Source organism: Lynx canadensis, chromosome A3 (genome assembly GCF_007474595.2).
Source record: "Lynx canadensis isolate LIC74 chromosome A3, mLynCan4.pri.v2, whole genome shotgun sequence".
Classification (NCBI taxonomy): Eukaryota; Metazoa; Chordata; class Mammalia; order Carnivora; family Felidae; genus Lynx; species Lynx canadensis.
The window spans coordinates 107,982,189-108,006,885 of NC_044305.1; the positions used below are offsets into that span (position 1 = coordinate 107,982,189).

The 24,697-nt window shown below is 35.0% G+C and overlaps 1 protein-coding gene across 1 annotated transcript in view; it reads left to right on the forward strand.

Moving 5' to 3' along the window:
- MAP4K3 (mitogen-activated protein kinase kinase kinase kinase 3) overlaps positions 1 to 24,697 on the forward strand; it is a 204,202-nt gene that overhangs the window by 149,703 nt on the left and 29,802 nt on the right. Inside the window, 7 exon segments of the mRNA XM_030311245.1 lie at positions 9,338 to 9,396; positions 15,180 to 15,218; positions 15,451 to 15,504; positions 17,480 to 17,522; positions 19,434 to 19,593; positions 20,633 to 20,745; positions 24,575 to 24,616. Coding sequence (XP_030167105.1) covers positions 9,338 to 9,396; positions 15,180 to 15,218; positions 15,451 to 15,504; positions 17,480 to 17,522; positions 19,434 to 19,593; positions 20,633 to 20,745; positions 24,575 to 24,616 — 510 coding nt within the window.

Sequence of the window (24,697 nt, forward strand, 5' to 3'; positions counted from 1 at the left end):
AAAAGATGGCCAACAGCACTAATCATCAAGCAAATGCAAGTCAAAACCACAATGAGATATCACCTCACACCTGTCAGAATGGCTAAAATCAAAAAGTCAAGAAATAATAAGTGTTGGCAAGGATATGGATAAAAAAGGAACCCTTGTGCACTGTTAGTGGGAATGCAAATTATTGTAGCCACTATGGAAAACAGTGTGGAGGTTTCTAAAAAAATGAAAATTAGAGATACCATATTATCCAGTAATCACATTACTGGGTATTTACCCAAAGAAAATGAAAACACTAATTCAAAAAGATACATGCACACCCCTCTGTTTATTGCAGCATTATTTACAGTAGCCAGGATGTTGAAACTTAAGTGTAGATAAATGAATGGATGAAGATGTGGTATATATATACAATGGAATATTAATTAACTCAGCAATAACAAAAAATAAGATCTTTCCATTTGCAACAACATGGATGGACCTAGAAGGTATGCTAAGTGAAATAAGTCAGAGAAAGACAGATACCCTATGATTCATTTATATGTGGAATCTAAAAAACAAAAAGCAAATGAACAGATAGCCAAAACAAACAAACAAAAAACCCAGGAGCAGGCCCCTAAATAAAGAGAACAAGCTGGTAGTGTGCCAGAGGGGAGGGGGGAGGAGATGGGCAGAATGGATGAAGAGGAGTGGGAGGTACAGGCTTCCAGTTACCGAATGAATTAGTCACAGGGATAAAAGGTACAACATAAGGAAAATAGTCTGTGGTATTGTAAGAATGTGGTCTGATGATAGATGGTAGTGCAGTTGTGGTGAGCACAGCATAATGAATAGAGAGGTCTAGATCACTATTTGTATACCTACAACTAATGTAATAGATGTCGATTGTACTTGAGTTTAAAAAAAAAAACTTTTTATGAGGTCCCAGTAGTTCGTTTTTGCTTTTGTTTCCCCTTGTCTCCAGAGGCATATCTCTAGTAAGGAGTTGCAGCGGCTGAGGTCAAAGAAGTTGCTCCCTGTTTTCCCTCCCGTAGTATTTTGATGGTTTCCTGGCTTACATTTAGGTCTTTCATCCATTTTGAATTTATTCTGTGTATGGTGTAAGAAAGTGGTCCAGTCTTATTCTTCTGCTGTCCAGTTTTCCGAGCACCATTACTGAAGAGACTGTCTTTTTACCAGTGGATATTCTTTCCTGCTTTGGTCGAAGATTAGTTGGCCATACGTTTGTGGGTCCATTTCTGGGATCTCTATTCTGTTCCATTGATCTTTGTATCTGTTTTTGCACCAGTACCATACTGTCTTGATGATTACAGCTTTGTAATGCAGTTTAAAGTCTGGAATAATTGTGATGCCTCCAGCTTTGGTTTTCTTTTTCAACATTAATTCAGCTATTTGGGGTCTTTTCTGATTCCATACAAATTTTGGGAATTGTTCTAGCTCTGCGAAGAATGCTAGTGTTATTTGATAGGGATTGCATTGAATGTGTAGCTTGCTTTGGTAGTATCAACATTTTAACAATATTTGTTCTTCCAGTCCATGAGCATGGAATGTTTATCCATTATTTGTGTCTTCTTCAGTTTCTTTGATAAGCTCTCTGTAGTTCTCAGCATACAGATCTTTTCTCTCTGATCAGGTTTCTTCCTAGGTATCTTACAGTTATTGGTGCAGTTGTAAATGGGGTCAATTCCTTGATTTCTCTTTCTGCTCCTTCATAATTGGTGTATAGAGATGCAACCGATTTTTTTTTAAGTTTATTTTAGAGAGGGAGAGAGAGTGTAAGCAGGGGAAAGAGAGAGAGAAAGAGAATCCAAGCAGGCTCAGCACTGTCAGCACAGAGCCCAACGTGGGGCTTGATACCACGAACTGTGAGATCATGACCTGAGCTGAAATCAAGAGTTAGAGGCTTAATCGACTGAGCCACCCAGCACCCCACTGCAACCAATTTCTGTATGTTGATTTTATATCCTGTGACTTTGCTAAATTCATGTATCCATTCTAGCAATTTTTGGTGGAGTCTTCGTGTTTTCCACGAGTATCATATCATCTGCGAAGAGTGAAAGTTTGACTTCTTCTTGCCAATTTGTATGTGTTTTATTCTTTTGTTGTCTGATTGTTGAGTTAGGACTTCCAGGTGAGAGTGGACATCCCTGTCATGTTCCTGACCTTAGGAAAGCTCTTAATTTTTTCCCCCATTGAGGATGATATTAACTGTGGGTCCTTTCATATATGGCTTTTATGATGCTGAGGTACGTTCCTTCTGTCTCTAATGTCTTTTTTTTTAATGTTTTTTGTTTGTTTGTTTTTGATAGAGAGAGAATCAGAAGCAGGCTCTAGACTCTGAGCTGTCAGCACAGAGTCCAGCACGGCACTTGAACTCACAAACAATGAGATCATGACCTGAGCCAAAGTCAGACGTTTTACCAACTGAGCCACCAGGCACCCCTGTCCTTAATTTCTTGAGGGTTTTAATCAAGAAAGGATGCTGTATTTTGTTAAATGTTTTTTCTGCATCTGTTGAGAGGGTCATAATGGTTCTTCCCTTTCTTTTATTAATGTGGTATATCGTGATTGATTGGCAAATATTGAACCAGCCCAGTACCCAGGAATAAATCCCACTTGATCATGGTGAATAATTCTTTTAATGTACTGTTGAATTCGATTTGCTAGTATCTTGTTGAGAATTTTTGCATCCAGGTTTATCAGAAAGATTGACCTGTAATTCTCCTTTTTAGTGAGGTCTTTGGTTTTGGAATCAAGGTAATGCTGGCTTCATAGGACGAGTTTGGAATGGGAAAAGATATTTGCAAATGACATATTGGATAAAGGGTTAGTATCCAAAATCTATAAAGAATTTATCAATCTCAACACCCAAAAAAACAATGAATAATAATTCATAATAAACCAAATATACCAATAATAAACCAAAAATAATAATCCAATGAAGAAATGGGCAGAAGACATGTATCGACACTTTTCCAAATAAGACATCCAGATGACACAGACATCCAGCAGACACATGAAAAGGTGCTCAACCTCACTCATCAGGGAAATACAAATCAAACTACAATAAGATACCACCTCACACCTGTCAGAATGGCTAAAATTAACTCAGGTACATCAGATGTTGGTGATGATAAGGAGAAAGGGGAACCCTTTTGCTCTGTTGGTGGGAATGCAAACTGGTGTGTCCAATCTGGAAAACAGTGTGGTGGTGCCTCAGAAAATTAAAAATAGAACTACCCTACGACCCAGCAATTGCACTACTAGGTATTTATCCAAAGGCTGCAAAAATGCTGAAGGAGCACATGCACCCCAATGTTTATAGCAGCACTATCAACAATAGCCAATTAGGGAAATAGCCCAAATGTCCATCAGCTGACAAATGGATAAAGAAGATGTGATATATACAATATGTACAATGGAATACTATCCTGTGATAAAAAAGAATGAAATCGTAACCATTTTCAAAACATGGATGGAACTAGGGTGTATTATGCTAAGCGAAATAAGTCAGTCAGAGAAAGACAAATACCATATGATTTCACTGATATGTGGAATTTAAGAAACAAAACAGATGAACATAGGAAAAGAGAAGGAAAATAAGATAAAAACAGAGGGAGGCAAACCATAAAAGACTTTTAAATACAGAGAACAAACTAAAGTTTGCTGGTGGGAAGGTGGATGGGGGATGGACTAATGGCTGATAGACCTTAAGGAGGGCACTGTTGAGATAAGGGTATTATATGTAAGTGATGAATCCCTAAATTCTACTCCTGAAACCAATACTACATACAGGTTAAATACTTGAGTTTAAATTTCAAAAAAAGAATAATACAGTAGATACATATTTACCAATGTGGAAAAAATAAAAATTAAAAAAAGAATGTAAACATATCCTTAATCATTTTTATATTATTTCATGGAGGAATGATAATACTTAGGATATGTTGGTGAAAAATATATATTATTAAAGCAATAGTAAGAGTTTTGCCCATAACCATAAAAATGGGTTTATCTAACGTACTGTCTTTAGATTAAAAAATTATACACCTGTTTAATTGATGCCAGTTTTTTCTAATTTGCCCAGTTTTTCTGGGTATTTTAGCCTATACAATAATGAAAATATATTTAAAGTTAATTATATGGAAAACATGTTAATTGGTGTGGAGGAACATAAGTAGTAACATAGTCTTTGCTCTGAAGAAAGTTATGGTATACTTGAAAAAGAATAAAAAATTTAAATTATAATTTAAAACATGTCAGAAAGGGGTGCCTAGGTGGCTCACTCAGTTAAGTGTCCAGCTTGGTCTCAACTCAGGTCTCGATCCCAGTCATGAATTCAAGCCCCGCATTGGGCTCCATGCTGGGCGTGGAGCTTACTTAAAAAAAAAACAATATGTCAGAAAGGTATACCCAATTGATCATTATCAGTAAATAACAAAAGTACTTTAAGAAACCCCTGAATTACGGACTTAAAGCCGTATTACAAAGCTGTATGGTACTGGCACAAAGACAGACAGTCAGATCAATGGAACAGAATAGAGAACCCAAAAATGGACCCACAAACATATGGCCATCTAATCTTTGACAAAGCAGACAAGAATATCCAACGGAATAAAGACAGTGTCTTCAGCAAGTGGTGCTGGGAAAACTGGATGCGACATGCAGAAAAATGAACCTGGACCACCAGACACAAAAATAAACTCAAAATGGATGAAAGACCTCAATGTAAAACACGAAGCCATCAAAATCCTCAAGGAGAAAGCAGGCAAAAACCTCTTTGATCTTGCCTGCAGCAACGTCTTACTCAACACTTCTCTGGAGGCGAGGGAAACAAAGGCAAAAATGAACTCTTGGGGCCTCATCAAAATAAAAAGCTTCTGCACACGAAGGAAACAATCAGCCAAACTAAAAGGGAACCGACAGAATGGGAGAAGATATTTTGCAAATGATATAGTAAGAAAGGGTTAGTATCCAAAATCTATAAAGAACTTATCAAACTCAACACCCAAAAAACAAAATCCAGTGAAGAAATGGGCGAAAGACATGAATAGATACCTTTCCAAAGAAGACATCCAGATGGCCAACTGACACGAAAACTCAACATCACTCATCATCAGGGAAGTACAAATCAAAACCATGAAGAGGTACCACCTCACACCTGTCAGAATGGCTAACATTAACAACTCAGGCAACAGATGTTGGCGAAGATGCAGAAAGAGGATCTCTTTTGCACTTCTGATGGGATGCAGACTGGTGCAGCCACTCTGGAAAACAGTATGGAGGTTCCTCAAAAAATTGAAAATAGAACTACCCTACAGCCCAGCAATTGCACTACTAGGTATTTATCCACGGGATACGGGTGTGCTGTTTCAAAGGGGCACATGCACCCCAATGTTTATAGTAGCACTATCAACAAGAGCCAAAGTATGGAAAGCCCAAATGTCCATTGATGGATGAATAAAGAAGATGTATATATATACAATGGAGTATTACTCGGCAATCAAAAAGAATGAAATCTTGCCATTCACAAGTTGTGGATGGAAATGAGGGTATTATGCTAAGCGAAATTAGAGAAAGACCAATATCCTATGACTTCACTCATGTGAGACTTTAGATACAAACAGATGAACCTAAGGGAAGCAAAAGAATATAAAACGGGGGGGGACACAAATAATAGACTCTTAATATAGAGAACAAACAGAGGGTGCTAGAGGAGGCTGTAGGAGGGGGAATGGGCTCTAAGGGAAAGGGGGGCATTAAGGAATCTACTCCTGAAATCATTGTTGCACTATATGCTGATTAACTTGGATGTAACTTAAAAAATAAATAGCATAAAAGTTAAAATAAAGCCCTGAATTAGGTCAAGTTAATAAAGTCTAAAAATAAATTTATTCTGGAAGAGAAACAGTAAATGTCAACATCTGTTTATTTTAAATTTGTTAAGCTATTACTATTAAATTTATATGATGTAGCTACTTTTCTTACCTAATATATGATGACAGTTTCTTAGGAGAACTCATTTATTTTGCACAACAATAGGACATTTTCTACATTGGCAAACCTACCCTGCTTGATCTTCATGTCCGAGTTCATCATGTAGGAGTCATGAATACTGTTTAGCATTTATCTGTTAGTGTTCTGACCTCACTTGCTTCTCGTTTTAAGAAAGTCTTTTTTGATTTATCCAAGATTCAATCCCTTTTTACTTGTGTAAATTGCTGTATTAAAAGGTATCTTAAAATGACCTTATCCAAATCATAATTTTCTCATTTTCTGATGAGGAAAGAAATTCTCTTGAGCTGTTCCCTTTTTTGTTGATTAAAATATATTGCTAACATATTTTTTCTTTTATATTTTTGTAGCCAGCTATATCAGTTCTGTTAACTTCCTGCTATTTTCTCATCAGATGTAGGCTTTGCAGCCTGACACAGGGTTTACAAAAAACAAAACAATAAAAAGATTTCTTGAACATGTATTTTCCCTTTCCCATGTTCCATGTTCTATCCTTTATCTTTTTCAGTGCTTTCTGGCTCTATCCTGCGCTTAGAAATACTTCCCCATTCATTAAAACTGAAGTTAGGATTTTCTGACCCAAAAAGATATTTTCATTGGGCTAGAGTAACCATCTTCAATTTTTGTTGAGCTGTTCAGATCAAATCTATATAAGGCTATTGCATGTTTTCAGCCCATGTTGTTACTTGTTTGACTTTACTGTCTAGCTAAACATTGTCCTTCATTAATAACTTGATGCCTCATTTGTTACTAATTCCCTTATGTTTCTCTTGGCATGTTCAAATGTGTTCTTATTTAGCTTATAAAAGATTGCTATGTTTTACTGTCATCTAGGGTTATCTTGAGTGCTTTTCCAAGCATAATTTTGGTAGCATTTTTCTATTACAGAATAGCTTCCAAGTACTTTTAATAAATGTTTTAAATCAGTCTTTCTTAGAATGTTCTAAAGATATATAAATGGCTACTAACTTTGCCCAATTTTACTTTTTTTCCTTTCCTTTTTTTTCTCATTTTTCTTGAATGATTTACTGTCTGAATCCCTGCCATATAATAGGTGGTTGGTAAATAATAGTTGAATTACCTGAGATTCAGTACTTACTAGAGGACTTAGTGTAATTCTTTTACCTGATTGGATCCCTAGCACATTGTTTTTGTTCCATAGTTGCTAAAAACATAACTTGATTTCTAGAGAAGGAATTAATAAAGAATAAGCCCCCTTTTATTTTAGCTTTCCTGGTAGTGTTTGACACGTGGCACATTTAATCACCACACTTGGATATATCTACAACTTCTCCCTGGCCTGAATGTTATTTTGCTTATGAACCTATGTACAATTTTCTATTAAAATACTGCATTTGTTATTTTAGACTCTTACCTTCCTAAATACCTTGCTAATCTCAATGGATTTTTTTAAATCATTGTCATCAACCCAGCAATTGTCATGTACCATAAGATGACTGTTCCTACAACAGCCACATGTGTGTTTATATAACAGAAGCTATTGCCATTCTGCACAAATGTAGAACACTTTTAGACGCCATCATTTGATTAGGGCCTTAAGAGATTATGTTGACTGAAGAGATTGCTGGTGTGGTGGAGGAGGGACGTTACCTGTAGCTGAAGAAAAAAACTTGAATTTAGGAGTGTATTCATGAGATTAGTACTTCTCTGTACTGAATTCCAAAGATTAAAGGTTCCTGTACAAAGTCATGACCACTTCAGTTGTACAGCATAATAATTGTGTAGCAGTCTTACGGTAGCAGTGATAGCATCCTATTAATATCATTATGAATTAAATAGAACAGGTATCCTTTTGCACTAGAATTTCATGTGATACCAGTGTGATGATGGTTGACTAATCTTACTGTTTTTGATGTATTCTCTTTTCTGTCACTAGTAAGAACATTTATTATGCATGAAAGAACGCAAATATTGAAGAAGACAAGATTTGAATCTTGTCTAAACCAGGATTTTTATTTTGACAGGTCTTGGAGTACTTAAACGTTAAAGTGCTTTTTACTTAAATGTAATGTATCGTTTAGAGTTCTTATGTTCCTAGGCTTAGTATTTTTGTGATCTAGAATTTGTGTATCTTAATGAGGCTGGAGTGTTAGTTATCTGCTTGCAGGAAAATGAACTACTGGCATTGGAACAAGAATTTGTTTTAAGGGTCTGGTTAGTGTGTGTAGGTGCTATTCTAGACTTTGGGCCTGTAGGGAAGAAAGATGGACGTAACAATTTTCCTGTTTTGAGGAGCTCACAGACTGGTTTCTGTTTTTATAAACTGGTTAATAAATTAATTAAAAGGCAGTTTAAGTGCTAGAGGAGAACTGTGTATTCAATGCCATGAAGACATGGGAAAGGTTGCACCTTCCTTCCTGTCAGTCTTGGAAGCCTCCTCCAAGGAGGTGTCTTTTGCATTAAGTCCTGACTGTGCATCTGGCGATACCTTGTGTATTAGAAAACACTTTATTCTATATTCTGATGAAAATAAAACTCATTTTAAATGTTAAATATTCCCCTTTATTGTTAAAATCATGCTTGAAATACAGTGACTTAAGGGGAGAAAGGAAGCTTTACTTTGTACTTTCCATAGTTGTTGGAAAACAGTTTTTTCCTCAAGAAGGCGTTTGAGTTGAGCATTTATGTTGTTACCCCTTTAAATTTCAATTCTTAAGCCTACAACCCATAGCATTCAGTGGAAACGTTTAGTTAAGGAACTGCCTTAGTAATACTCCTTTGAAGTTTCACTACTTAGCTCTTTAAAAAATTATTCAAAGCCCTTTAAGTGTAATTTGCAACCTTGCCCATGTTCATCTATACAATTTACTTAAAAAGAGCACCTATTCTATATGTTTAAAAATTATTACCTGCCTGAAGCAACAATAGAAGTGTGTGAATGTGTATAAATACATAATTATTGCAGATCTTCTATACAAAGTCAAGATTTTTGTTGCTTGTTCTCTTCTGTAATTTTTTTGCTTCATTATAGCTTTGCTATTAAAATACCTTATTTGAGCATTTTTCTTTTTAAAAACTGGGTTTTTTTTGCAAATTTTAACTAAGAAAGCAATAACCATAAATGAAACTTACATATATTATTCAAACAAGTTCCCAGAAAAATACTGAACTTAAATAATAAAATACGTAAACCACAACTACAAACTTCTGACATCTTTTATTGTTGGAAGTCCTACCATACCTTTTTTTTAAAGAACATATAGCAATACAGATTTATTTGCAGTCTGGGGTTTCTCTTTTAAATATATATATTGGTGTATTATGATTTGTGATATACTACTATTTTGCTAAATACATCATTTTGTACTATTAGGATCTACAACTAGAATATGGACAAGGCCACCAAGGTAGTTACTTTTTGGGTGCAAACAAGTAAGTAAGTTCTTTTTAAATAAAGTTATATTCAAGAATAATTAAGTTGCTTTATATTTTAATTTATTTATTACATATATCTTGTGCATTTATTACATATTTAATATAGAAAATATGTTAATATTTCCAGAAGTAAATTGTATTAGTCTGGTAGATAGGTTTTTATAATACGCTTTCAACTTTTTTTCATTGCTACCTTGCTAATCATTTAGTCAGTAAGTGTCATAATGGAGACATTATGTTTTTATATCAAGCTACTTTGTAGACCTTACTTGTTAGAGAAAACGAAGTACATTCCAACTGAAGACGATACATGTTTCAGAATTTTTTTATTTTATTTTTAAGGTTGACCTTTTATTCCTTACAAACTTGCTTTGGTACATATCCAGGGTGGTTGGCTCTGAAAATAGCTGAAAATATTCACAGTGTTACAACTCTTTATCCTAACTTTTTAGTTGTTAAGAGCTTTCCAAAAAGGGAGATAGTAGTTAAAAATGCATCTGCTGTCTTCAGAATTATCAATTCATGCAAGAAGTAAATAGAACAATTACTGTACACCAGGCACTGTCTAGGTGGTACAGCACTGTGGTGAAAAGGCAGCTTACAAGGAGTAACAATTTAAGTTGTTCATAGTCCTCAGCAGAGTAAGGGGACAGGACTCTGCTGTTCTTTGTAGATTCTCATTTTCTGAGTTCATGGAGAAATTACCATTATAAAATCTAATATGTAAGGAAATACTATTTAAATTGTCAAAATCTCTCAGCAATGTAGATATTGTTTTAACAATCAGAACATCTTAAAATTGCAACATATAATTTCACTTATACATTAGAGAGTTGAAAAATATATATACATCCATAGTTTAAGCAGTTGAGGAACGATGACTGAAGACAGTAGTTCAGATTTAAAGACAATGCAAAATCGTGTCTCCTTTTTTTAGACTAAATGTTTAATTTAAATACCCTATCTTTTCTCAACACAGAGAAGAGACTTTGAATGACTGCCTAGAGAAATGCATTAGTTTGGATTTAAGCTGCATTTCAATTAAATACGATGAATTTATTTTTAATTAACCTGATTTAAGTTTCCTAAAATGGGAAAAAGGCATACAATTTCCCTGATAGAAAAATGAGATTTTATCTAAATAGTAACTGTGTGCTATTTATAATCTCTCCTGATTCATTAATGGACAGCAAAGGAAGGTTTGTCTCATAGTGGTTAGCAAATAAAAATTCTGAAGTGCTTTTTTTATTATTTTGTCTTAATATAAGGTCACTAGTTTTAAGGACCTTGTTAGCAAATTTTGGTGTATTTTAAGAGACAGTGGATGATTCGGAGAAAAATTCCATTTACACTTTTTTGGTTCATTTTAAATATATTTTTAAATTATATACTAGCAAAAATGCAAAAAAGAAATATGGCCCATCACTAAATGCTTTTCCAGATTCCTTAGTTCCCATTGTCTAATATCTGATTGTTAGACATTTTCATAGTATATAGTTACTTTGGCTAGGTAAAATGTTTAATAATTTGCCCAACCTTCATTTTTGATTAATTGGATCCCTGCTTAAGGAACTGTATTCTATATAACGAATCACTGGCAAGGTAGGTTGGCCAAAAATTTGACCTTTGGCTGTGTTTCGTGTACAGGTATATACATACATGTGACATGAGCATGGATGTAGCACTTCTCTTACTGTACTGATATGTCTGCTTTATTCTTGTGACCAGGCAGTGTTTTAAACTCACAGGATTTCCTGCTTTCTCCATAGGTGATCAGGCAGACAGATTTCCATTTATGGGTTTCTACCTATTCCAGACCATACAAGAACTAAGATAGGGTGTAGGTGTTGTTGTTTTTTTTTAATAGAATATGTATTTTGACTTAACTGAGTTTTCTTTTCTCTTGAATGCTGTTGTTGGGGTCAACTTTTCTGATTATTTAAAACCAACAAAATACTATTTTTAAAAGAAAACTAAATTATTTCTGATTGTTTTTAATGTAGAGCAAAGATTCTAGAGATAACTTAAATTCTTTTCTAAAGACTTAAATAATGGTGAAAAAAGTAACTTGAATTACACAGTTCCTAGCACAGTTGAGTGTAGTAGTAGTGAATGCCATATCTGGAGTCAGAACTGTCTCTTCCTGTAAGCTATGTGACTTTGAGAAATTTACCTCAATTTTCTCTAGTAAAATGGGGATTATAATAGTCCTTGCCTTGTAGGGTGCTAAGGGTGAAATGTAATAATCATTGCAAAGCATTTTTAGGACAGTTACGGTTTAATAAATACTTGTTAATTGCCCTTATTTGTGTAGTATTTACTCAGTAAGTAATTTATTATAAAAGCAAGTGAATGTGAGTGAATAAAACTGCTCTTTGGTTTTAAAGAGATAGGAGATTTTTTTTGTTTTGTCTTCAGATATACTCAGGACAATACTTAAAGATTGTTTTTAGCTACTTAGACAATTTCAGAAGATTTCAGAAACCAGCATGTGAATTTCTTAGCTAATTTTAATATGCTAAATATTTTGGCTGTGGGTTTTTCTTTCTCTTTTTTTTTTTCACTTCCCTGTGTCAGTTCTTCACTTTCATCAGTTAAATTTGTGATTGCATATTGTTCCCTATTTTTAACATTTTCATCCAGATATCCTAATGTTTTTAGACTGACTTAGTAACTCAGTATCTGTGGGCATCATTTTTGTTTTACTTCATTCATTACTTTCTAAAAATTCCATAACAGAAGAATCTACATGGACCAGTGGATAGTGGTTTATTGTATAGCACCCAATCTTGGTGATTAAATCAGTGTTACTTTTCCCCAGGGCTCACAAGATACAGTATTTACCATAAATGCACCTCTTAGCAAATTTAGCCATGTTTCACTTTCTCTTTTATAAAGCCTGAGAAGCAAATCATATATCCTACTTTTCATTAACACTTCATGAATTCTGTAAGTTTATTAACAAAATACCTGGTAACACATAGTAGGAGATACACTAGTAAATGAATTGAAAATATACGTGAGTCCCTAACAATAAAGCATAGCTGCTTTTCCATGTTCTCTTATTCAGCCTTTCTCTCTTATTCTTGGAGAACATAGTACTCCTGGGTACATTCTTTTTTAAAAAGTGGAATGCCCTGTAAGTCCAATTAAATATGGTAATTGAAAAATAAAGTACATTTTTACTTTACTTCTTAATTGTTTTCAAATCTGAATATTCTCTATTGGAAAAAGAGGTGCACCCCCCCCCCAAAATACTGGCATGTGCTTAAGAAAAAAATTTTTTCCTATCTTCTAAAATGATATAAAAGCCCACTATACAGTTCAGAGATACTATATTTAACTTGGTAACATAGTTTAAAGCAGTGCTTCCTAAATTTTTGGTCTCAGGATCCCTTTACACTCTTAAAAATTACTGAGGACTCCAGAGCTTTTGTTTATGTGTGTTATAACTGTCAATATTTATGGTATTGGAAATTTAAACTGAGAACTTTTCAAAATATTTATTTACTTAAAATAGTAATATACTCATTACATGTTATCATAAATAACACTTTGTGTGTGTGTGTTTAAAATTCCTCATGGGGGCACCTGAGTGGCTCAGTTGGTTGAGCGTCTGACTTCGGCTCAGGTCATGATTTTGCAGTTTGTGAGTTCGAGCCCCACGTCAGGTTCACTGCTGTCAGGCTGTCAGCGCAGAGCCCACTTCCGATCTTCTGCCCCCCTCTCTCTGTCCCTACCCCACTTGCACTCTCTACAAAAATAAATATTTTTTAAAAATTTCTCATCATTAAGGACCAATTTAAATGCCACCTCAAACCTAACACCGTGTAATTCCTCTCACGAGATTTAGAAGCAGCAAATAATTGCATTAATAGATTTTATATATGTCCATGTAATTCAACAAACTTTATTGCGGCCCACTAATAACATTTTTTATGAAAAACAGCTATCTTTCTGAAACAAAATAATAGTAAGGAAATTGGCATTGTTTTATATTTTTTTTGCAAATCTCTTTAATATCTGGCTTATTAGAAGACAGCTGAATTCTCATATCTGCTACTAATCTGTTGTGTTATCATGTATCTTATAACCTCTGGAAAACTCCAGAGTTTCATTCCCAATGAAAAAATTAAGAGTGAAAAAGGTAAATGCTTTTTTGTATTATATGTATTATGAAACTAGTTTTATTCTTGCAGACCCCCTACAGGAGGCCAAGGGACCTCTGGGATCCCTAGACCACACTTAGAATTGCTAGTTTAAAGAAATGTTGCGTAGCACATCATAATAAAGAAAATGTGAATTGAGTACTTACTGTATTTTAAATTACTATTCCAAGCATTTTACCCATATTCATTGTATCTTTCGATAAATGCTTTGATGTAGGTACTGTTATAATTCCTGTTTTACAGATATGGAAACTGAAGCAATGGGAAATCAAAGTACTTATTGAAGGCCACACGGCTTACAGTGGCAGAGGCGGGACTCAGATGCAGGCTGTCTTTGCTTTACAGGCTGGCATCACTTATGATCCTGCCCATAGTCAGAAGCTCCCATCTCCCTAGAACTAGCCCTTGAAGAGCTTTGTAAATGAGATCACACATTTGACTGAAGTACCTCAATTTTTTTTATCTGCAGAGTAGGATTTGCAATTAGTTTATGGCCTTCCCATGTCATTTACCACTCAAGTTAGAGCTTTGTCATTTTTAATACTTAGGTTGTTAGTAAGCTGGCCTAATTAAAATATTTGAAGACTAAAATGTATCCTGTTGCTCATACCAGCTAACTTTACCTTTCAATATCTCTGGTTTTATGTTTTGACAATTCTAAGGGGAGTTTTTTCCAATATTTATCAGTGGGAAAAATGATCAGAAGGTATTGCCTTACCTTTTGAGGAGAGTAGATTTTCCGTTGGCTCACTTTTACCTCAGTAATCTATTAGTAACCATATTTCTCCCTATCCCGTTGGCTTTAAGAAGGCTGCTGAGTTTTTATGCTTGAAGAGTGCAACATAGGAGGTTCGCTGCATGGACTTGCAGTGAAAAGGAAGGGAACTCAGGAATGCCGTGAGTTCTCTCTCACATTCCTGAATAGCAAAGTTCCATAACTTGCTCCTAATGATAAAATCCTCGCACCTGGTCTGATACAGGCTTAGTCTCCCAAAAGTGTAAATGTGTTTGCCAGTACACCACTGGAGAACAGATATCTCAGGTAAGTGAGTGTCTTCTGTGAAAGCAAAGTGCTACTACATTCATGTATTCACATCACATGCATGCATGCTTTTGCAGAGAGATCCAACATGTTGAGTTTCATTTTGTAGGATTGCCTGAGAGCATGATTTTTTTTTAAAGTGTGTCACCTTCCTTATTTTAAGAAAAAGAAAATATAATTTCAGGTGTCAGGTAAAATGTTCCAGGTAGAATTTGAATCCTGGAAACCCCTGACTATGACCCTGCAATTATGGTTTTGTCAGTCCTATTGTGACATTTCATGGTGGGTTGTCCTCTGTTTGAACTGGTATTTTTCAATAAACATTAGGATTTATTTTGTTCATTTCAAATACATGTATGAAGACATTAGCAGCAGAAAATACAGATATATTATTAAGTATAACTTGATGTTCTGTGGCATAGAGATCATTGTAGCTGATGTTAGAAAATAGTAAAAAGTAATTTAAAAATTTATGGTTAAGGTTCAAATGATGAAAATATGTACTTGGTATTCCTTTCCTTATTTATTCACATTGTTTTTTGTTTTTTGTTTTTTTTTTTTCTTTTAAGGAGTCTTCTGAAGTCTGTTGAAGAAGAATTACATCAGCGGTAATTTTGATTTTTAATGAAGCTTAAAATATTTTTTGTCACAGAGAGTAGAGTCTGTTTGCCCCCTTCTCTGTCATGTAGCCTCACGTTTTGTTGTTTAATTCTGAATCCTGTAAAGCTGCAGAAATAAAATGCTGTCTTGCAGTAGCCCTTCCTACACTTTGTAAAATTTCTTCTTAAGCCATTTTGGTGAAGTCCATTTAGTAACAGTGGAATTATCCTTTGTCCTTAGAGGGCACGTGGCACATTTAGAAGATGATGAAGGGGATGATGATGAATCCAAGCAGTAAGTTCTTTCTCTGTTTTTGATAAAAGATGTCATTTGATGTGATTTCATAGGTTTGACAGCTTTATATTGAGAGTATTATGGGTTATATCACAGTTTCTTTCTCTGTTCTAGTTGTGTTACCTCAGGCAACCTTAACAAAATACCATGGAGAGGTGGTCTAAACAGCAAGTTGTCTCACAGTTCTGGAGGCTGGGAGGTTCAGGCTCCAGCTGCTAGCCAGTTTGGTTCCTGGCGAGAGTTCTCTTTCGGCCTGCAGATGGGTGTCTTTTCACCATGTTCTCACATGGGCTATCATCAGCGCATGCATGCATGCATGCACGCAGAGAGAGAAACCTCTCTCCCCTTTTCGTAGAAGGCCTCTAATCCTATCCAACTAGGACCTCACTCTTACAACCTCATTTAACCTTCCACTAAACATTAGAATATGAACACAATTCAGCCAAGTTGTCTACCTCTCTGACAAGGATCATTTTTCCTCCCATTTCCAATAATGTGGTCATCATTTCCATTGCAGACCTCCACCATTTCCACTGGAGAATGGCCTTTAATGTGTACATTCTACCAGTATTCTCCTGGTAGTTATTGATGCATTCTCTAAGAAGAGGGAAACTTTCTCTTCAGCTCTCTCTCTCAGCAAAATCATTGTTAGCGTCCATATTTCTAGCATGTACCTCAGAACTGTTCCAGCCTCTACCTGTTACTTGATTCCAAAACTGCTTCCACAGGGGTGCCTGGTTGGCTCAGTCGGTTGAACGTCCAACTCTTGATCTCAGCTCAGGTCATGATCTCACCGTTCATAGATGGAGCCCTGCGTTGACCTCTGCACTGACCACGTGGAGCCTGCTTGGGATTTGGGATTCTCTCTCTCCCTCTCTCTCTGCTCCTCCTCCATGCACTGTCTGTCTGTCTGTCTCTCTCTCTCTCTCTCTCTCTCTCAAATAAACTTTAAAGAAAAAATCTTAAAAAATAAAAGCAGATCTTCCACATTTGGGGTATTTGTTGTAGCAGTACTCCACTCCTTGTTACCAAGCTGTGTCTTAGCTTAGGCTGCCATTACAAAATACCACAGACTGAGTAACTTGAATAACAGAAATTTGTCACAGCTCTATTCTGTTCCTGGTGATGGCCCTCTTACCTGGCTTGTAGACAACTGCCTTCTTTCTGTGTCCTCAGATGGCCTTTTCTTGGTGTGTACAAAGAGAGTGAGGAGAGATCTCTCTTCCTCTTCTTACAAGGTTCTGTTGGATCAGATATATGGGAATATTTTCACTTACATAAGCATTCAGGCTTAGTTTTTTTAGATTCTCTTTTTTTCTTTAAAGAAAAGTGCAGTTTCATGGTAGAGTGACAGGTACCTGACTAGCAGTTGGAGGCATAAAGGCATAGGTTTTCTTTTCTGTCTCAGTACTCTTTGACCTTGAATCAGGTCACTTAACTTCTCTGGACCTGTTTCCTCATCTGAGAGTTTATGCTCCATCTTTTAAGTTTTTGTACATCGAAAACTCCCAATTCTGAGTTATAATGAATCTTAGCTTCAATCAGATAAATTCTGCCTAAAATTTTGTAGAGAATGTATGTAGCTTTTGATGAGCTTCATCAGAGATGTTTCATCTCTAACAGTAATAAAAATGAAGCTTACATTGTGATATATTTTTATACTATATCATTTTGCTGTTTTTCCCTAACTAGTTGTTGCTAGTGTTTTCATAATAATTACCATTCAATTGATATAAACTAGAATTGTAGTTATCTTTTCCTATTTTAATTTGAAACCAAGAAAGCATGTCTACTTAATTACGTCTGAATAAAACTTCATTCAGCATAACGTGAACATTGTACAGAACGTTTTGGAAAACACTCATAATCTCAGGAAAGGGAACTTGTTTCTGTAAATTTTCTTCCATATCTTTGAAAAATTAATTATACTTTAGTAATCATTCAATTCTGATCCTAAACTTTTACGTTTTTATAGTTCAACCATGAAAGCAAAAGTTCCACCTCCTTTGCCACCAAAGGTAAGCAGGTTTGTTTTTCAGTTTGAATTATGTGTGGGTGTGGGTGTGTGTGGTTGGTCTGTCACATCAGTACTATATTAATAGTTACTCCGTAGCTTATTTTCACTTGAGAGCCACAAGAAAACATGAAGTTACCAGCCATGATATTGATGATTGTGATTAATTTTGGTTGCTTTTTTAAATTATCCAACTTGTCATTTAGTATTTATTCTAAATAATAAAGTTCTAGAAATTTATACATGAAAATGATTAAATTAATGGGTTAGTGTTAATTCACCTGGCTTAGAAATCTCACATTTTTTGTAAGATTTTTTTCCTTCAGAAGCTATGATCTAGTAAATGATTTCCTAAGAATGGGTAATGGGTAGTGATTTATTATCATAGATACTAAATTATCAGAAGGTACTTTTACATTTAAAAAACAATAAGAATAATTTTCAAAAATTTTTGGCAACTGTTTTGTCAGAAACATTGTAAAATGCTAAAATTCTCACTGATGGGTTTTTTTTTAAAAGGCACAATGAGTTAATATAGGTAATACTAATATAAATTTATTTTACATGTTTATATGCACAGCAAGTTTTAATTATAAAATGAACTGTTTATAAAATGAGCTGTTACAAGGTTTGAAATCAGGGTTTATAAATGACAGTTGGAGTCTGGCCCGTCTTGGCATCTAATGTTTTACTATATTTTCATTTAGGTTATTCAACTATCATTTCATTTTATACTTTAAAAAAATTATGAAAGCTTTGAAATCCGGGTTTATAATGTTTATTTTTGAGAGAGAGAGACAGAGTGAGAACAGGGGAGGAGCATAGAGGTAGGGAGACAGAATCAGAAGCAGGCTCCAGGCTCCAAGCTGTCAGCACAGAGTCCGACATGGGGCTCGAACTCATGAATCACAAGACCATGACCTGAGCCAAAGACACTTAACTGACTGAGCCACCCAGGTATCCCGAAATCAGGGTTTATAAACAAGAATTAGAGTCTGACCAGTCTTGGCGTCTAATGTATTACTGTATTTTGTTTCATTTTATACTTAAAAAAAATTATGTTTCCCACAGGTAAATAATACTGTATTTGCTTGTTTTGTTTTACATTAGAATTTCAAAAACATAAGTGTGAACAATCTTTCTAGTAAGGGACACATTAAGAATTTATAAATTCTCCAAACCTTCAGCTGACTGGGGCTTTTTCCATTGTCTGCACAGAAAGTTTCTTAGCCATTCCATATTGCGGTGTTAGTCTTTTCCAGTATGATAGAATTTTAATTGGTATCTTCTCCTGCCCCAGTCTGAAAGGTTAGGCATTAACATAAAAGACATTGAGTCATCTAAAAAAATTTTTTAATGTTTGTTTATTTTTGAGAGAGACAGAGACAAAGCATGAGAGGGGGAGGGGCAGAGAGAGAGGGAGACACAGAATCTGAAACAGGCTCCAGGCTCAGCGCTGTCAGCACAGAGCCCGACGTGGGGCTCGAACTCACAGACTGCGAGATCATGACCTGAGCTGAGGTCGTACGTGCAACCAACTGTACATTGAGTCATCTAAAAGAAACAGTTTAGTATTATAAAGAACTGTAATTTGATTAGTCTGAATGTTTAAAATAAAGAGACTCATTTAAATTGGAGATCTGAAAGAGCAGAATATTTTTATTTAGCAAGTCTAGATAGGAAGGCTTGCGAAGGAATTAATAGAAAAGGACCTTTTTTCTGAGAAAACATGTTACTGTACATTTTTAGGATATATATTAAGATAATATGAATCAGATAGTTGAATAACCTTAAAGCTCAGCTAGTAAACACAGAATAGTATTTACTTCAGGAAAGACGTTTAATATTTTTCCTTTTTGAATGAAACAAGTAATTTCATGTTTAATCATTGATCTCCTTTTCTGTATTATTTCAGCCTAAGTCCATATTCATACCACAGGAAACTCATTCTACTGAGGATGATAATCAAGGAACTATCAAGAGATGTCCTATGTCAGAGAGCCCAGCAAAACCATCCCAAGTTCCACCCAGACCACCACCTCCCAGATTACCTCCACAAAAGCCAATTGCTTTAGGTAATGGGTGAAGGGAGGGTGAAATAAGTACGTTACCAGGTTTTCGTACTGTGTGAAGAAAATGGAGGGTGTCTTTTCTTTTAAGAGTATCTGAAATTCCTTTGAGGGAGGGGAGAAGGAAGGCAGTGACTGTAGAGATGGCTTCTGCTTTTTTGCCACATAGTTTGAAGTGTTCATATATGACAGGATTACTGTGACCCATTCTGGTATTAAAATGTCCTTGTTTCTCATTTCATATCTAGCCTTCTTTCTTGGGGAATTGTAAATGCTCAGTTCATCAGTTATCTTAGTGTGGCAATAGAAGAAACTGAACGAACAAGGACAATGTGTTTTGGTTGTAGGCTACTTGTGTTTTAGAAAAAGAAAAGAGGGTTCTTCATCTAACTCCTTTCTTTTTTTTATTTCATATTATCATTTTTAGAAAAATGTCACTTTTGCTAGTTATTTGTCTCCAAATTAATACTAGAAGATGCTGTTTTAGTACTGTATTGTGTATTATGCAAAAGAAACAATTAAAAAGCAACTAAAATTTCCTGGATATTGTAAATTGCCCCTTCCTGAAAGTAGTTATATATTCAGTATTTCTTTGTTTTTCGCATTAATATATGTGCTTAGATATAACCTGATTTTAAATTTGTCTCTATGAGGGGCACCTGGGTGGCTCAGTTGGTTGAGCATCCAACTTCATCTCAGATCATGATCTCACGGTTCATGGGTTCAAGCCCCGCATCAGGCTCTGTGCTGACAGCTCAAGAGCTTGGAGTCTGCTTCAGAATCTGTGTCTCCTTCTCTCTCTGCCCCTTCTGCACTCGTACTTTGTCTCTCAAAAATAAATTAAAAATGTTAAAAAAAAATGTTTAAAAAAAGAGATAGAAGTAGAACATAGGTATCAGACTTTTTTTTCTTTAACTGTTTCTGATTGGATGAAGGCAGAAACCATCTGAGAAATCGTATTTTTCTTTCCTACTTGATAATTTTCTAAGTGAAAGTTTTCATGAAAATTAATCCTTTTTAAATATATTTAAACATCTTATTGAAGGAAATGGAATGAGCTCCTTCCAGTTAAATGGTGAACGAGATGGTTCATTATATCAACAACAGAATGAACATAGAGGCACAAACCCTTCAAGGAAAGAAAAGAAAGATGTACCAGTAGGTATTTATATTTATAATATACTTACTATATAATATATAATAATACTTAGTAATATAATTGTATTTTCTTTTTCATTGTTAAGTTAGTTTTGTTATTATAATTAAACTATAGGGATTGTATATTTTGCAATTAGTATGTTGTTTTTTTAATGTATTAATTATAATAGATTGCTTAAATCTTAAAAAAAAAGTAACTGCTGTGGCAAACTTGAATGATGACTTTCTGCTATTCAAATTATGTAGGCCTTTTTTTTTTTTTTTAAATAATAGTGTATTTTAAATGTGACCTTCAGCATACAGGTAACTATTATTATTCTCATTGATGAGATTCTTAAAAGTTCCTAACAGTCTCAAAAAGTTATGGAAAGAAGGACATGGACAGATAAGGAAAGCTAGGACTTTACTTAGGATGAGTTTTTAACTATAGATTACATAATTCGTGGTATTACTACTATTACTCAAAGAAAATAACAAGGAGGAAAAATGAAAATTATTTTCCAGTAGATATAAAATATCACTTTAGGAAAGATGAAATTAGCCTCAGTAGCTATTCTTGTTACAAATGTTGGATAAAATACTGTGACATAGCTATTAAAACATAAATAGTATTTATCAGGATATTAAAATTTTTTAACATTTGTAAAAAATTTGCTCATGATCGTCAGAAGACATTTGTCTTTCATCATAGAACTTAAAACAAACAAACAAAAAAATCCTTAAAATACCCAATTTAGCAGAATGACCGTGGTGAGATCATAAGATGAGAGTATTTTTTAAGTTTTTGTGTATGTTGGGGCACTTGAGTGTCTAGGTTGGTCGAGCTTGATTTTGCTGAGGTCATGATCCAAGCCAGGTCATGGGGATCAAGCCCTAATGGACTCCCCCATGAGTGTGAGATTGCTTGAGAGGTTTTGAGAGAGAGAAGAGAGAGAGAGAAAGAGAGAAGAGAACGAGAGAGAAGAGAAAGAGAAAGAAAAAAAAAACATAAGAAAGAGAGAGAGAAGAACGAGAAATACGAAAGAAAGAAAGAAAGTAGGAACTTCCTCCCTTCTTCCTCCCTTCCTTCCTCCCTCCCTTCCTACCTTCCTTCCTACCTTCCTTCCTTTCTCCCTCTCTCCCCCCACCCACACATGAATGCACACACTCTCTCTCAAATAATTTAAAAAAAATCAAAGTTTTTGTGTTTACTAATATTTGCTTTTATATAGTACAGTTAAAGTACTTATGTGCATATAGCTATGGTTTTATGCAGGAAGCACATTGTTAGAGGCTTTTGTACTATAATCTGTTTTTTTTAAGATTTCATGACATAATATGACATACCCTTTTTGTATTTAGTTAAAGCATTTAAAAATCTAGGATTATCCATCGTAAGTTGTGAAATTTAGGTAGGATGTTGTTAACAAAAGCATCAAATGCCCTTTAAGAATGGGTTTTTATGATGTCTCTTCAACTGAACAGGGCCTTTTTGTGTTCACTGGTTTAAATTTTAGCAGCACTGTTAATGTAGTACAGAAATACAGCTTCATGACTCTACGATGCAGCATGAGAACTTTTGAGAGATGTATACATTTTTTTATGTGTGCATTTGTAATTCTTTCTCTTACCTTATTTCATTAGGATAAGGAACTACTGTACCGTAGTAGTAAAACTAACAGTCTCAGTGATTCTGAAATATGTCGGCAACTGTATAATAGGATAAACGGTATCCATGATATGTTGAAACGTGATTACAGTTTCTGCAGCTTGAAATTGTTTATAGCCAATTCTGTCAGTACTCAATGTAAATCTGACAGTTTCAACATTCAGAGCTTGCTAACTTAAAATGTTTTGCGGGGCATCTGGGTGGCTCAGTTAAGTGTCTGACTCTTTGGCTCAGGTCATGATCTCAGTTTGTGGGATTGAGCCCTGGGTTGGGCTCTGTGCTGACAGGCGGAGCCTGCTTGGGATTCTTTCCCCACCCCCTCTGCCCCTTCCCTACTCATGCGCACGCTTTCATGCGCGCTCTCTCTCCCTCTCTCTCCCAAAATAAATAAATACACTTTTCAAAAATGTTTTGCTCATATAGACGATCTAAGGTAACTTAAGGACATAAATATAAAACCAAGTACATAAGTTAGTTGCAAAATGAAAAAAAAAAATTACCACAAATTGGTGGCAGCAATAGGCTGTACATCCTCATACATATATCTACAAAGTAAAATTTCAAATAGTTTTAATTTCAGAAGTGTCTAATAGTTAAAGAAGTAGTGTTACACAGCATATTTTATTTGTATCAGGTATATGAAATCAATTAATAGATTTTGATTTTTGTCACAGTTAAACAATTTTGACTTAGAGTGACAAAAATTAGGAAGTCATTCCTTAAAATGTTATTAACATTAACCCCCAAAGAAATGTAGACTTTCATAAAACTTATATTTAAAGTATAATCCCTCTGAAAGGGTGGGAGGCAAATCATATATCCAGGCATGTGGCCCCTTGGAAAAATATCTGGTATTCTTGAGCTTTTTTTTTTTTTTTTTTTTTTTTTTAATTTAGAGAGAGCACACGCAAGTCAGGGAGAGGGACAATGGGAGAGAGAGACAGAATCTCAGGCACACTCCACACTCAGTGTGGAGCCCAGTGTGGGGCTCGATCCCACGACCCTGGGGTCATGACCTGAGCCAAAATCAAGAGTTGAGCGCTCAACTGACTTAGCCACCCAGGTGCCCCTCTTGAGCATATTTTTACTCTCCTTATTAATTATCAGTATACTCTGACCAGTGATTGATATATTTGAATCCCTCAAAATGTAAAACTTCAACTCACGTTATAAACAAGGTTAAGATAATCTATAGACTAGGATAAAACATTTGTAACATATTTAATAGATAAAGTATTCAAATCTGGAATCTGTAAAGAACACCAACAAATAGATAAGAAAAAAGATAACTCAGTAAAAAAAAAAAAATGAGAAAAGACAATTCATAGAAGAGAAAGTACAGATAGCCAATAAACTCTTTTTAAAATATTCTCAATGTTCCTAGCAATCAGAGGCATGCTTATTAAGGAGAAAACATTTTTTACTGATCAGTTTGATAACATTAAGTGTCTGTGAGACCAAAGGAACCAGGTCTCATCCACACTGCTGGTGGGTATAATGTGAAATGGGCACTCAGAAAGACAGTTTGGTGGTCAGTATCCACTGCATTGTAAGAGGTACAGACTTTATATTCCAGTAGTTTCTCTTATCACAGCATACCCTAAAAAAATAATTCATACATTGCATAATAAGGTAAATGCAAGAGTGATCATTTCTGCATTGTTGTTATAGTAGAAAGCGGAAAATAACTTAAATACCCAATAATAACTAGGGAATAGCTAAATAAAGTTTGTTGTATTTGTACTGTGCTGCAGTTAAATGAACCAAATCTATGTGTACTGATACGAAGATCTAAGACCCGTTAAGGCAAAAGACAGGTTGATAAAAGAGTGCATTAACTGTGTTCTAAAGCACACACCAAAACAGTGTTTTCTATGGGGACACATATAGAAGTATATACAAGGTGGTATGGAAAGATACACAAATACATGAGTACATATAGTTGCCTAGGAAGAGGTTTGGAAGGGGCACCCTAAACCAGCTTTTTTGGAGAGGGGGCAGGTACCAGGGATAAATGGACTGTGGAAGGATTATAGGGGACTTTAGCCTTATCTGTATTGTGCCTTTTTACAAAGAGAGTGTACGTGTGTATTTTATTTCAATAATTATGTTTGAAATACAGTATTAATATGCCAAACAACAACAAAAGAAGTATACTCATGCATGTATTCTTTTTTCTAGAAGCCTATTAGTAACGGTCTACCCCCAACACCTAAAGTACATGTAAGTATAAATATCAAATAAGTTGTTTTCAGGCTAAATACAATGACCAATAATTGCTTGACTGTGTACCTTTGGTTAGAT